Source organism: Mizuhopecten yessoensis, unplaced genomic scaffold (assembly GCF_002113885.1).
Source record: "Mizuhopecten yessoensis strain PY_sf001 unplaced genomic scaffold, ASM211388v2 scaffold11039, whole genome shotgun sequence".
Classification (NCBI taxonomy): Eukaryota; Metazoa; Mollusca; class Bivalvia; order Pectinida; family Pectinidae; genus Mizuhopecten; species Mizuhopecten yessoensis.
In genome coordinates, this window is record NW_018408848.1 from 975,273 (window position 1) to 988,014 (window position 12,742).

Consider the following 12,742-nt stretch of genomic DNA (forward strand, 5'->3'; position numbering starts at 1 on the left):
GGAAGTACAAATCAAAACTAATACAAGTGTATGTTGTAATGTGGTAAAAGAATTGTATGATGGTGAAACGCTCGCTATCAATTGCTTAATTGTTAAATCGTGAACTATTTCAAAAAAGATTTTTAAATAATTCACGTTTGTTTTATGATTTTTTTTCTGACGGTTATCAAGGTAATTCACAAATGTACTGTTTTGTTTTCGCTTAAGAAAAATGGCATTTTCAGAGTTTGTTATGGCGATGGTAAATGGTGCCTGTTCAGTAGCTAGAACAATCGTACATTCACGTAACTTGTAAAAGGTGTAATCAGGGAGCCTCTTACACTACAAAAATATTTTATAAGAATACGATTTTTTACATAAGCTTTTATACTGAAGATTCTTTTAAAACTGTGAAGCTGCTTATAAGCGTTATTTTATATGATGATATAAACAGTATTTAATTACATGATAACTTTTGGAACCTTTTTTGTACCTTTTTTGGAACCTTTTTTGTACGATATACAATGCATACGCTAAATGTATGCTATCTATATCAGATCTGGCAGTTTCATTTGGATACGAGTTACTGTATGTGGAATTATTTGTGTATGTCTTGTATAATTCTGTTAGTATTACTTTGCTCAAAATAACTTTTAATAAAAGTTTTCATGCAAACTTGTGTTATATAATGGGTCATTCCATGAAATCAGTGAAATCAGATATATTCGTGGGGCCCGAATTCTCGTGTTTTCCCATCAAAACACCATTTCGTGGGAAAACGAATTCGTGGATTACGAGTATCGACTGTTACGGAGATTTGCTTTATATCAAACGTGAATTACTTCGTGGACCTATGAATTCGTGGAGGAATATAACCCACAAAATAAACAAAATAAACATACCCCCCCCCCCAAAAAAAACAACAACATGGCACTGGGCTTTAACATAGTCTTTAACATGCGCTTTACATGTAGTTAGTATATGTCCTTAAAATGTGTTTAATCTAGTGATGGTTGTTTTCAATCCAAGACAAGCATGTTGGTTTTTAATGAAATTTACCATGTGATGTCAACTGTCTTGTAATGCGGCTATAGCTTGTCAATAATTGATAAACTGAGAACTGTTGGTTGCAATAAGTGTAAAATTATTCACAGGCTAAATCTATCTATTTGCAATATACCTATATCAGAACGAAACGTTTTTATAATAATGTTTTAATGTATCTTTGAATTAAAAATGTATCAGAAAAAAATGATTTTAAGATATTTTTGTTTTTAATGTATCTAATATTTATAGAAAACATCTTATATTTACTTTCACGTAAAACGTTATATTTTACCAATGAACACTATAACAGTTTTGATTTCGTCAACCTAACCGTCTATTGTTTCCCGTCTATATCTATATATACGAGCTGGTAGGATTTTCTTACCATTTGCAAAGCGTTAACGATGTTTTGTTGATAAGTTCAGTCCCATATCGGAGAAATACAGCTGCGTGTGCAATGTAGTGCCAAGAACGCTGGTCAGTGCTGTCACATAACTTGATAAAACGTGTCATAATAGCGAGCGGCGCCTATTGACCGTTCGATAGAGTCCCTAATCCTTATTCTACGTTATGCGTAGACACTTAATCGAGTTTTACTAACACTTCCAGCTAAAACAAGTACGAACGACGTACAAACGCCTAACTCCAACTTAACATGGGAGCTATACTATAACCGCGCACTTATATTTGACACAAAAGTACCTTTAACAATTCGCATTTCACATTGTCATACTGTTTTGTTATTTCGGTTTTTGCTTTGATTCAGATATAAACGATCTGGAATATTTCAACACATAATACGGGTCTTAATCATATTGGATTGCAAAAGAAAGTACCTTTACTGTTCCCATTAGTTGTGGGCTTTGTCGTATATGCATCATTCAAAGTACACTGTTTGCCGTCATATATATAGGGTATTTAATTTAATTATAGATAAGTTTTAATGGTTTTCTGGCGTGTCAATAGGTTCTCTCTGTATATAAAGGATAGTCGATATTTTTCCGGTATTCACTGATTATCCAGGGTGTATCGATGATATTCAACTATTGCCCAAGTATAACCAATGGTTGCCGTTGCATAAAGAGGATATGCAGCATTTTCCTGTTATGTTGTTACAATATTATCGTTTAAGTAAATTAGTATTATTGTAAATAAAATTTATAAGTTACATATCAATACATGTTAAGATATAAGTTTTAATATATCTACTGCAGGTATCACTTGGGGGTGGGGGGTGGGGGGAGGGGGGTATGTCTTCAAATTGTGCAGGGTTTTAGGGCCATGGGTGATACATAATAATAATACCAAGGTAATTAAGATATGTATATTAATTTTCGGTATCCCCAACTTTGAACGATGTACTAGCAGTGTTTATTCCTTCGACTTCTAATGATAGCACTTCGGGAATGCTGCATCAGTGCTAACGACATCCATAGAAATCTAGAGCTACTGTTCCACGTATCTAGCTCGATTTGAGGAAAAATGTCATTCCCTAGAGTTTTAGTGACCGGTCGTCTAGTTACTTGTCATTGACTTAGCTAGATGGAATTTCCATTATAGCACTGTGCCAGTAGATCCTTTGTCCCGATATGCTAGTCCTGACCTCTTGTCAAACGACTTTGGTATCAGTTGAATGCTATTGTTGATCCAATGTTATCATGTACTTTAAAACACTTAATGTTCTCGAACACATATTCGCGATTATCATATAAGCGAGAATTTGTGGAAGAACAAGTCATTATGAACAGTCGAATATTACTGGAATTTCATATTTACGCTCCCAGAGAAATTAATTACCTTTCGAAAGATTTCACAATGTTTTACAATGTTGGGAATTCTTAATATGAGTTAAAAGTATTCAAGCTCGAGATTGCGTAAGGATTTCTTTGCAATGATAAAGTTTGCATACTCAATGCGAAGAACACATTGCTAAGAGGAATGGCTTGCGTATGTGAATGATCACTTTTTTCTACATACATTGTATGATCTATATGGTCTATATATTATATTTGCGTGTGGATGATTTCGCGCTAGTTTACTTAACGCTATAACATGAGCTTTTCCATTTCACGATAAGTGCTTCTTTAAAATGCACAAGTTTGATTTAATTAAGACATTTAATCATTTAGATGTTAACGACACCTCTGCAGTTTGACGTCAAAATAATGAAAATGATAATGTAATTTTAACAGAAACACCTTCTGTTTCACTCTGTGTAGCACCTTTTTTGCTATACAAAATTAATATTTTTATCGTAAACCTGTCAAACATGTGTTTTGTCTGCTTCACAAAAGGTATGCATTCTTCCACGTTTGTCAGTATTGCATTTGGATAATACCGTATACAGTCAAACCTGCTTGAGCGGTCACCTGAAATAAGCAGCCACATCCCTTATGTGGTCAGTTTGTGGTCCGCCCGATAGAAACAATTATATAATGAACCTGAAATAAGCAGCCACCTGTCTAATGCGGCCAGCGGTCACAAAACTCTGGCCAGAGACGTTTTCTCCACCGGTATTCAGCGGTCATTTTGTCCAGCAGTTGACATCAAGAAGATCACAATATATTAACAAGAACACATTTCAATATAGAAAAGCTAATTCCAATGTGTAATTGAATACCATAGGTAAGATTTGACACGTTGAATTGACACAGCGATTTTCAGCCTGCAAATTGGGGCAGGTCCTACCGACCCATCAACAATGGGTTACAAACAAAACAATTAATCCCACCTTGTGTACTCAACCAGCTTGTGATTTGCAGAACAAGTATGATCTTTTGTGGTATATGTACATACTGTATCCAAAGTTACTCAGGCCTAATATGTTATGCGATCAAAATACAGATCTGCTTCCAGTCTGCCAGTCACTATTTCTATACCAATGAAGCACACATCTCAGATTTTTTTCCCATTACTATGTCGTACTTTATTTCTATAATACATTTATTTGGTTTGTAATATCTGTGCGAGATCAGGACATTAGTGTTAACCTGTCCATACGGCGCATTGGCGCTGTGAATAAACCGTTACGCTAAGTTGAAAAGTTTCTTGCAAAGTTCTAGATTTATTGAGTGAATTATTTGTAAGTGATCAATTAACTAAATACTGATATATCATTTCATTAGAAAATTATTTGAACCACATAGATCATAATACATCACAATGCAGATTTCATTAAAAGCGTACCTACATGTAGATTTCAGTACTGGTGGTTGTTTGCTAGCGCAACACGTATACGTATACGTATGTGGAACACGTGTGTAGCCAAACAAAATCAAATTCATCATTTCAAGAAATTAATCAACATAACGCCTTTGTAATTTATTGATTATGCATTTATATTCAAGTATGAAATCGTACACCTGTTGATGAAGGGAGAAACATTCAAAATAACATAGCAGCGAATATTGCCGTGAAAATGTCATTATAACCAGTAGATGTATGAAAACTTGGTTGTGATTTTTGGGTTAGCCTGGTTTTAGCAGCCACCTGTCTTAAGCGGCCAATTTCCGCCGGTCCTTGGGTGGCCTCTTAATACAGGTTTGACTGTATCAGTAGAGGAATAAAAGATATTTGCTAAATTGTTGAAAAAAACACCCTTTTTTTTTATAAAAACTGAACCAAAGCAGAATGTATTCTTTCATTTTTTTTATGTCATTTGTGTGTCGTAGAATTACATTGCGTTTTAACATTCATTTTGAACATAGATGATTAATATCACAAATGAGTCGTAGGTAGCACAATTAAGATTTCAAAGTATATAAATACCGTTCGCTGTAGACCAAACTCTGTAACAGTGACTAAGGAGACGAACAAAATCAATGATGCTAAAACAGATTAAAGTGTGTGCTTTTTGTAATCTCAGGAGAAGCTACATGTGTGTTATATATCATCAATTAGTTCACAGGAAAACAATTTCCTTAAGAAATACAGGTTCAAATCGTCCCAAAACACCTATCTGAATTACACTTACCACGAAATAAACGAATGTGATACGGGGTTTATAATGGACTGGATGCTGATTTCTAGAATACAGAACATAGTTTCAGGAGAGCTTGCAGGAATTAATATGAATAAATAATAAAGTACATTAGACCATTATTAGGACTAAGGAACAGGATGTCGCCTTCGATCTCTCGTATACATTTCTATGCATTTTAAATAACCAATGTGTACCAACTTCAGAATACATTCTGAAAAGTTGTTAAACATCTCTTTTTTATTCCCAGAATGTTCAGTATGGCGGAAAATGCACTGATCACGTTAGAACAAGTTCACCATTACTTTCAAATCTATTTCTTTACATACAACATTGTCTCTTTGTACCCACTCAGAACAACTTCTGTGAATTGGATAAAATCATCCCTTGTGTATACTGAAAACATTTAACCTGGATGCACCACATAAAGCCAAAATCCGCATAATGATCAATGTTCAATATGTATGATACAATGACATATTCAACCTTGATAGTTTTATCTATTGCCTCGCGATATGTGATAAGCCGACAGAGGCGGGGAGTAGCCGATTGAATTAAGTTTGATAATCAGTAAAAAAAAAAAAAAAAAAATTCTGTGTCGAAGACTCTATCGACTCCGGTAATGTCAGATAGCTAAATATTCTATTGATCACATGAGAAAAACAGTTGTTTCATTTCTTATCAGTCATCCATCGGTGAAGGGTCCAATCTGATCAACCGTTTCTCTATGCTTGCGGCTATGGGATATAGTTCACCAGTTTGGTCTCAACACTCGAGTAAATAACGTTTACCATTGACTACTGAATGAAACGACTGTATATGTGTTGTATCTATAAATGAAAACACTTTCACAGAAAAAATCTAGAATTGATAGCTTGGTGAGAGATTCAAACCGGACACAAGTCCCTTGCCATAAAGGCAGTACGGCAACGAGATATGCTGTCATACATATTTACGAGAAGTTGACCTGTACACATGAATTAACGAGGTAAAAGGACAGTATTAGGAACCCTGGAGCAGAAGTTCTTCTAAATAACGTTTGTAGGAACGGGAATAGTAAAACAGAGAGAAGCCCCACTTCCAGGTCATAAAACACCACACTAGTGTAAGGTAGAAACCGTCATCATAAATTTGTAGACCTGCAAACAAATAAAAACATGATGTAAGATAAGTGGATTTGTTTTGAATCAACTTAATAATGCAGAACAAATATTTGTTACCACATAAAAAGTAGGAGTTGGTAAAAATGTAGATCAAAGTTATTTATTTGAACATATTTGCTAGCCCCTCATTGAAACAAATTACAGACTAAATATAATTCTAGACCTCATGGATGGTAACAAAAAATTGAAGATTTCGAGGCGTTTGACAACTAACGCTTTTCCATTAAGAAGGAGTAGTAAGAAGAATTCCACACATTTTAACCCTGTTTTCGTTGAAATGGGTCAAGGTTATTTATTCACACAACATTGCTATTCATTAACAACAAGTTGTATTATTCTTAGGATGGATTTGATTAAACAATTTTACATATTTAACTACAGTGATTCTAAATGTGGATCGAGGTCACTGTTTTATAACTAGGTACTTTCATGATTATTTACTATTTTTATTTAGTATATGTGATAGTGTTATATTTGTGAATATATTGTTTGTTACATATTATAAATACGTTGATTTATGATTATGGATGCCGTATCCTCAAGTTTTATATATTATTTGTGATGTTGTTTTATTTGTACATTTGCTTTATGATCAGGTATTTATACATATATTTGCTATATGTTACATGAATTTTTGACTTATGATTGGACAGTGTAGATCAAAACAGGCCATCTCATACCACAAAAAATGCATAAGATAAATTGACTCAAATAGCCAATACGTATATGCGTGTTTCTAACGTCATAGAATGACAAGTTTATTGAGTAAACATCCGTATAGCAAATAGTCACATTGACTCACATGACTCACATTGACTCACATGACTCACATTGACTCACATGACTCACATTGACTCACATGACTCACATTGACTCACATGACTCACATTGACTCACATGACTCACATTGACTCACATGACTCACATTGACTCACATGACTCACATTGACTCACATGACTCACATTGACTCACATGACTCACATTGACTCACATGACTCACATTGACTCACATGACTCACATTGACTCACATGACTCACATTGACTCACACATGACTCACATTGACTCACATGACTCACATTGACTCACTTGAGATGTTCCAGCTCTTACAGTTCATACATGTACATATTGATAGTGATTGCCGCGTGTTTGTAACACCTGTTTAATTTATTACCTTGGTTATCGACGATGGCGAGAGTGAGATACACAGCGAATCCACAAACTCCCAATAATTGGGAGAAACACCCCATCAACATCCATGTTTTGAGCCTATTATTGTTCTTGTCAAAGGCTCCTCTGGCGTTGTTAACATGCACTAGTAACGTTGCCGCTGCAACAATACCTTCAAAATAAAATGTTTAGCGTCAAGTTAGACTGATTTCAGCCCTGCTATCTCAGTGTCTACGAGGAAGATTCATTCACGGCGTCTAAGAATGTTGCTGGCTATTAATACTTTCAAGGATTTGCAATTATGGCAATATGGCGAGATATGTGGTACATAAAACACTTGCTATAATAAGCTTACTCTTACTCAGTTTTTCACTTTTCAAACACGTAATGGTAATAAGAGAGATATTGTAGAGAACCTAGTTTCATTTGTAGCAGATGTTTCGATTTGAGTGTGGATCGCGGTACAAAACTATAATGTTATTTCTAAGTTTGGATATTTGTGACAAGTATTTCATGAATATTACTAAGAACGTATGCATAATATGAAAAGGCAAAGCCTTAAAAGAGAGTAGCTTTTGTTGATCTCTGATATTTACTGATTAAGAATACGACTTTCAGAATGAGATAAGATGAACTTTATTTAAAGTCGGCTAGTCGAGGAATAACATTAAAACACAATCTTTAATGAGATTAAGACCGACATAGCAATATGGAGACCGGGGCAAGTTCGGTCCCTTTTTATATTATTAAAGTCCGTTCTAGGAAGTATGGCAGCACATCCGTTTTTGAACATTATTTAACTATCCTGTCGGAAGATCGGATGACCGAACGAGCCCCGCCATGGGGTACATTGCAAGTTCGGACAGGCATTCGAGTAAGTTCGGCCCTCATTGGAATCATCTTAATTATGACGGCATAAAGCATGCAACGTCAGATTTTACCGCAAATTTTACGAGTTTTTATGTGTTAACTACATGGGCCGACCTTGTATTATTAGTCGAACCTGTTCGGGCCCAAATTGATATTTCAATAAATTCTTATCGTACAGTAATATGGTAGTGAGTGATTGGCTTGGCTTTTATGTATTATCATTTGAAGCTGTCAGTATCTTACACGTTTGACTGTAAAATAGTAGCAATCCCGTTTCAAAAAGTTCGCATAACTAGAAGCGAGATCATGAATTTCTTTCTACCCCCTCCAAAGTAATTTTCTCCTGTTAAGTCATTTTACATTAGAGTTTTCCTCGCCATTTTTTCGTAAATATTAGCTCAAAAACAAACAAAATCAGGGATGGCCGAACTTGCCCTGGTCTCCCGTATGTAGATTTTTTTTATATCATTGATGATTGGTAAAAATGTTTTCACAATATAATTTTTGCATCAATGACGCCATTTTCTTCCAGTCAAAGCTAAAGTAGATATTTGTTCTTGTGCCCGACGTAACGTATATGATGGGTCGGGTGGCGCAGTGGATAGCGCGCTCGTCTTCACCAAGATGGCCGGATTCAATCCAGGTCACCTGCCCGACCACGCGGATTTTACCGGATACTCCAGCTTCCTCTCATATTAAGAATTAAACTCTCTGTGTACTTCCGTCAGGGAACATAAAGAATGATTTAGATAAGTCGGGGGAAAAACTGTTTGGTATTTGCTATAGAAAAAAGTGCATATTTCATATTTGACGATTAGTCTAAGTAAATGTATAGAGATGTTAGTTAACAATTGAAATTAAAAAAAGAAAACATTGTAATACTTTGATGTAACTGAAATTATCTTGATATGGATATGTAGTCTCAATTACTGTTCCATCCTGAGACACCGGATTGAATTTCAAATTTTGTAACTGTCACCGAGGTTAAACAGGGAAATGATGACAAATGAAATTACAGTTTCTGTCTGTAACTAGTTATAAATCGGCAAGCGTTGTGAAAAAGTAATACGTTGCTGAAAAAGGGCTTTTCACTTGGGTTGGTTGTCTGGAAAATTATTGTTAATTTCGTCATAAATGCATTTTCCATTGCTTTTTTATGAGTGGTGATGCATAAATAATGTGAAGTCTATAACCAGACTTTCAAAAATGTTAAATTTTCCGTTCATATTCTCAACAAATGGAAATCAAAAGCTGATGAACTTTTAGATGATGAAAACATAAATGTACACGTTGACCTATTGCTGTAATGTTTTAATGCTTTTTTTGTGCCAGTGACAAAAACTGAAATAAAAAAAATCTTGAAGCACCGACAATGATGCAACGGACATCAGAATTTTTCGGTTGTTTTTCATCCTTCCGGAAATAACCGATGAAGACAGATGGATTGTGGTGTGTTTGTGACGTCATAGTGTGATAATCTCCGAACGAAGTTTCATGCTTGTTAGTATCAGATTTTATATGATAGACTTTTTGATTCAGAATGTTTATAAGTTTTTATCTCAATAAACATGTAATAAAACATGAAGATTGTTTTCACTATATGAAGATGTATGGGTTGAAACACGGTTGTCTTTTCTTCAAGGATACACTTCCTGTTTCCCCACTGGATGTCTACTTGCGGACAAACAAAAAATAAAGGCAAGGTGTAGTAAGGGGAAGCAACAGTGTTTACGCACGCATGTGTTACCATTAAAGAGCTTCGCTCGGGAGCCTTCGGCGCTTGAGAGCTACGCTCTTATTACCAAAGACTTTACCATATCATTATTGACGATGATACATTTAAACCTACTTTCCCATACCTTTTATCAAAATAATTTCTGTTAGACGGACATGAATATAGAATAAATCTGATGGAGAAAATCATAGTTTTGTGCTTTTGAATTCAGCGATCCCTTGCAGTAATCATTTCTGATATGTTAATGTCCAATTTCCCTACGGATACTTCATAGACCACATGCTTATAAGTATTAGGTAATCTCGTAATCAGAGAAAATTGATTCTATCTCGATTCTTAGCATGGTAATCTGACAACCATAATAGAAAACCGCCTATTGATCGCGTCAAATCTTCAACAGACAATTGTAATGCGATCTATCTGTCTTTATTTATATTTCCATCAAGTTAGAGCGGAGAGATGCATGAAACATTCATCATATCTGCATCAGAGAATCCAAGTTTTTCTCTGTCATCATCACAAAAATGATGATGGTCTTCCTGACTTTATTAAACAAGACCAAATGGCTGAATAAGTCTTTCTCTGTCATCATTATACTGAGGGTGACCTTCTTTATGACTTCATCAGACAAGATCGAAGGTCTGAATAAGTCTCTCTCTCTGTCATCATCACACAAATGGTGACTGTCTTTATGACTTCATCAGACGAGACCAACTGACTAAATAAGTCTTCCTCAGCCATAATTACATAGGGGTTGATTGTCGTTATAACTTCATCAGACACGAAGTAAATGAAGAAATGCTGCTAGAAATATTTGATAATACAGGTATAAAATGTTCTAACCCATAGATTTGTTTGTTTGCTTAGGGCTTAACGTCCTAAACAAATATATGTTTTTGCTTTGTAGGAAAAAAGAATGAAGGATGTACGTGTCTTTTCCTATTAATTGTGACTTTATCGATGTCTTCTCACTCTTTGATATCGGATCTGAGTTTAGAGCTCTACAATATCTTCGGACAAGGTGTATATTGTTCGTTTCAACTTTAACTTTTCAACCAAGCAAAAAGTTAAAATTGCATCTGATCCTTGGGTAGCAGCGTACGGTGGCCATGGGTGATATTTTTGTACAATGAATAACCCATGTAATATTACATGTAGTTTAAAAACAAATCAGCACTAAAATTTGCATATACATGATGATGTGGACTATGTGGGCTTCGCATTTAAAAATAAAAATCGAATTTGGTTTGAGACTGCATTTTTTGCCATTTACAAATCTGTGTCTACACAACAAAAGCGAGCTTTTGATGTAGTCTTTTTTGTACTCAGCACATGTGCATGTGTAAGTATTGGAAAAAATCCAGTTGAACGACCTATGCTAAAACATAAGTATTTCTGTTACCGAGTAGGTGATATTCAATTTAAAAAAGTTTTTGAGAAAAAAATACTACTTGCGTGGGTCAAATTTTGGGTTAAAAATCATGTTTGTTTTGCATTGTTTGACGTATTTTGATTTGGTAACCATGGTTTTCATAAGTCCCAAATCTGGGAAAATCACTTTTTCAAAAAAGAAATCATTCTTCTAAACAAAATGTATTCAAAATGTAATTTATAAATATATACATATATATGTAGGGGTATTGTGCAGGATTAATCCGCTATCCATGTTTACCTGAGACATGCCCTTTAATTTTAGGATCAAGCCATTTCTACTGTACTCTGCTACCTTGAGCTAATACTGAATTGAGTTGATAACGCATGTTAATATGGGTACAGTTTTGTTTGACCTTCACCCCCTCGGACTTCGCAAATAGTACATTGTAATCATGCTCCTATCATGTAGTGCGACGCCGACATTCACAGAGGTTTACCCAGTGTTTTCTCCAATTATTCCTTAGGCTTTATGTTACGTAACACGTTCAGTAATTATCCAAAGTAAAATAGGAAAACTTCCGTTACACTTGGTACCTGTCGTTGAAATATAAATTAATTGTATATCTTGACACTCGTCCAACAGTAAGTCCGCAACATATGCTTATCACATAGACGAGTGGCAGAGTACTCGCTAGTGTCGTGTTACTACTCAGTGACATTGTCTGATTACTGTTACTAAACAGAGCTCTTTTCATCGGAAATCTTGTATAAATGAGGATATTCAAACGCACATTTCTAAGTTTTGAAAAGTTGTGATAATAAGTGATTTTATGCAACTCCTTATCTATTTACACAGTAATTTAGAACAATTTGTTTCTCAAATGCTTAGATCTCAACTATCACCGATGAGCTCTAGATAGACGAAGCAGCTGTTTTGTACAGTGTAATTCATTGATGGCGTTCTGCATCAATACATCACATTATATAAGTTCAAACACATGACCGTGTCTTGAGATCATCTTTTAAAGGATCTCACAAAATAATGTGTCTTAAATAATTTATTTGTAGACATTACTGGTACCTTATTCACTGACATAACAGTTGATGAATCAATATTCCCACGATGTGAAACAAATAATAAAACTCTAACAGTTTGTTAACTACAACTGATAACATAGAGAGAGCGGCCATACGTACCTGACAGAAGACCCCAGCCGGCGGCATTCCAGTTATGATACTGTACTCCGAACACAGCAAAAACCGACAACCCGACGAGTACCCCTACTGCAGCAACCAAAATCCTTAGGCGGATCCATAGTTTGGGAACCTCATCCATCATGGGGATGTTTTATATAAATCTATTTGATTAAGTTCAATAGTATTGTGAAATAAATATCACGTGTACCTGAGTGTCTTTACTAGTTA

At 35.0% G+C, this 12,742-nt stretch overlaps 1 protein-coding gene across 1 annotated transcript; it reads right to left on the minus strand.

The window, feature by feature from the left end:
* Nucleotides 1-4,351: 4,351 nt before the first annotated feature.
* LOC110464875 (heme transporter hrg1-B-like) lies at nt 4,352-12,742 on the minus strand. Its single transcript, XM_021520328.1, has 3 exons — nt 12,515-12,742; nt 7,343-7,510; nt 4,352-6,144 (listed from the first exon to the last, which is right to left on the minus strand). The coding sequence occupies exons 1-3, from the start codon at nt 12,654-12,656 to the stop codon at nt 6,008-6,010; spliced, it is 447 nt and encodes a 148-aa protein (XP_021376003.1). The 5' UTR covers nt 12,657-12,742; the 3' UTR covers nt 4,352-6,007.

Bases quoted from the DNA above. Each gene is read 5' to 3' on its own strand.
- LOC110464875 (XM_021520328.1), bottom strand. From the start codon at position 12,656: ATGATGGATGAGGTTCCCAAACTATGGATCCGCCTAAGGATTTTGGTT. The intron at 7,511-12,514 runs GTACGTATGGCC...TTTATTTTGAAG, and splicing joins CGGCTGGGGTCTTCTGTCAG to GTATTGTTGCAGCGGCAACG. The intron at 6,145-7,342 runs GTAATAAATTAA...ATTTGTTTGCAG, and splicing joins CGCCATCGTCGATAACCAAG to GTCTACAAATTTATGATGAC.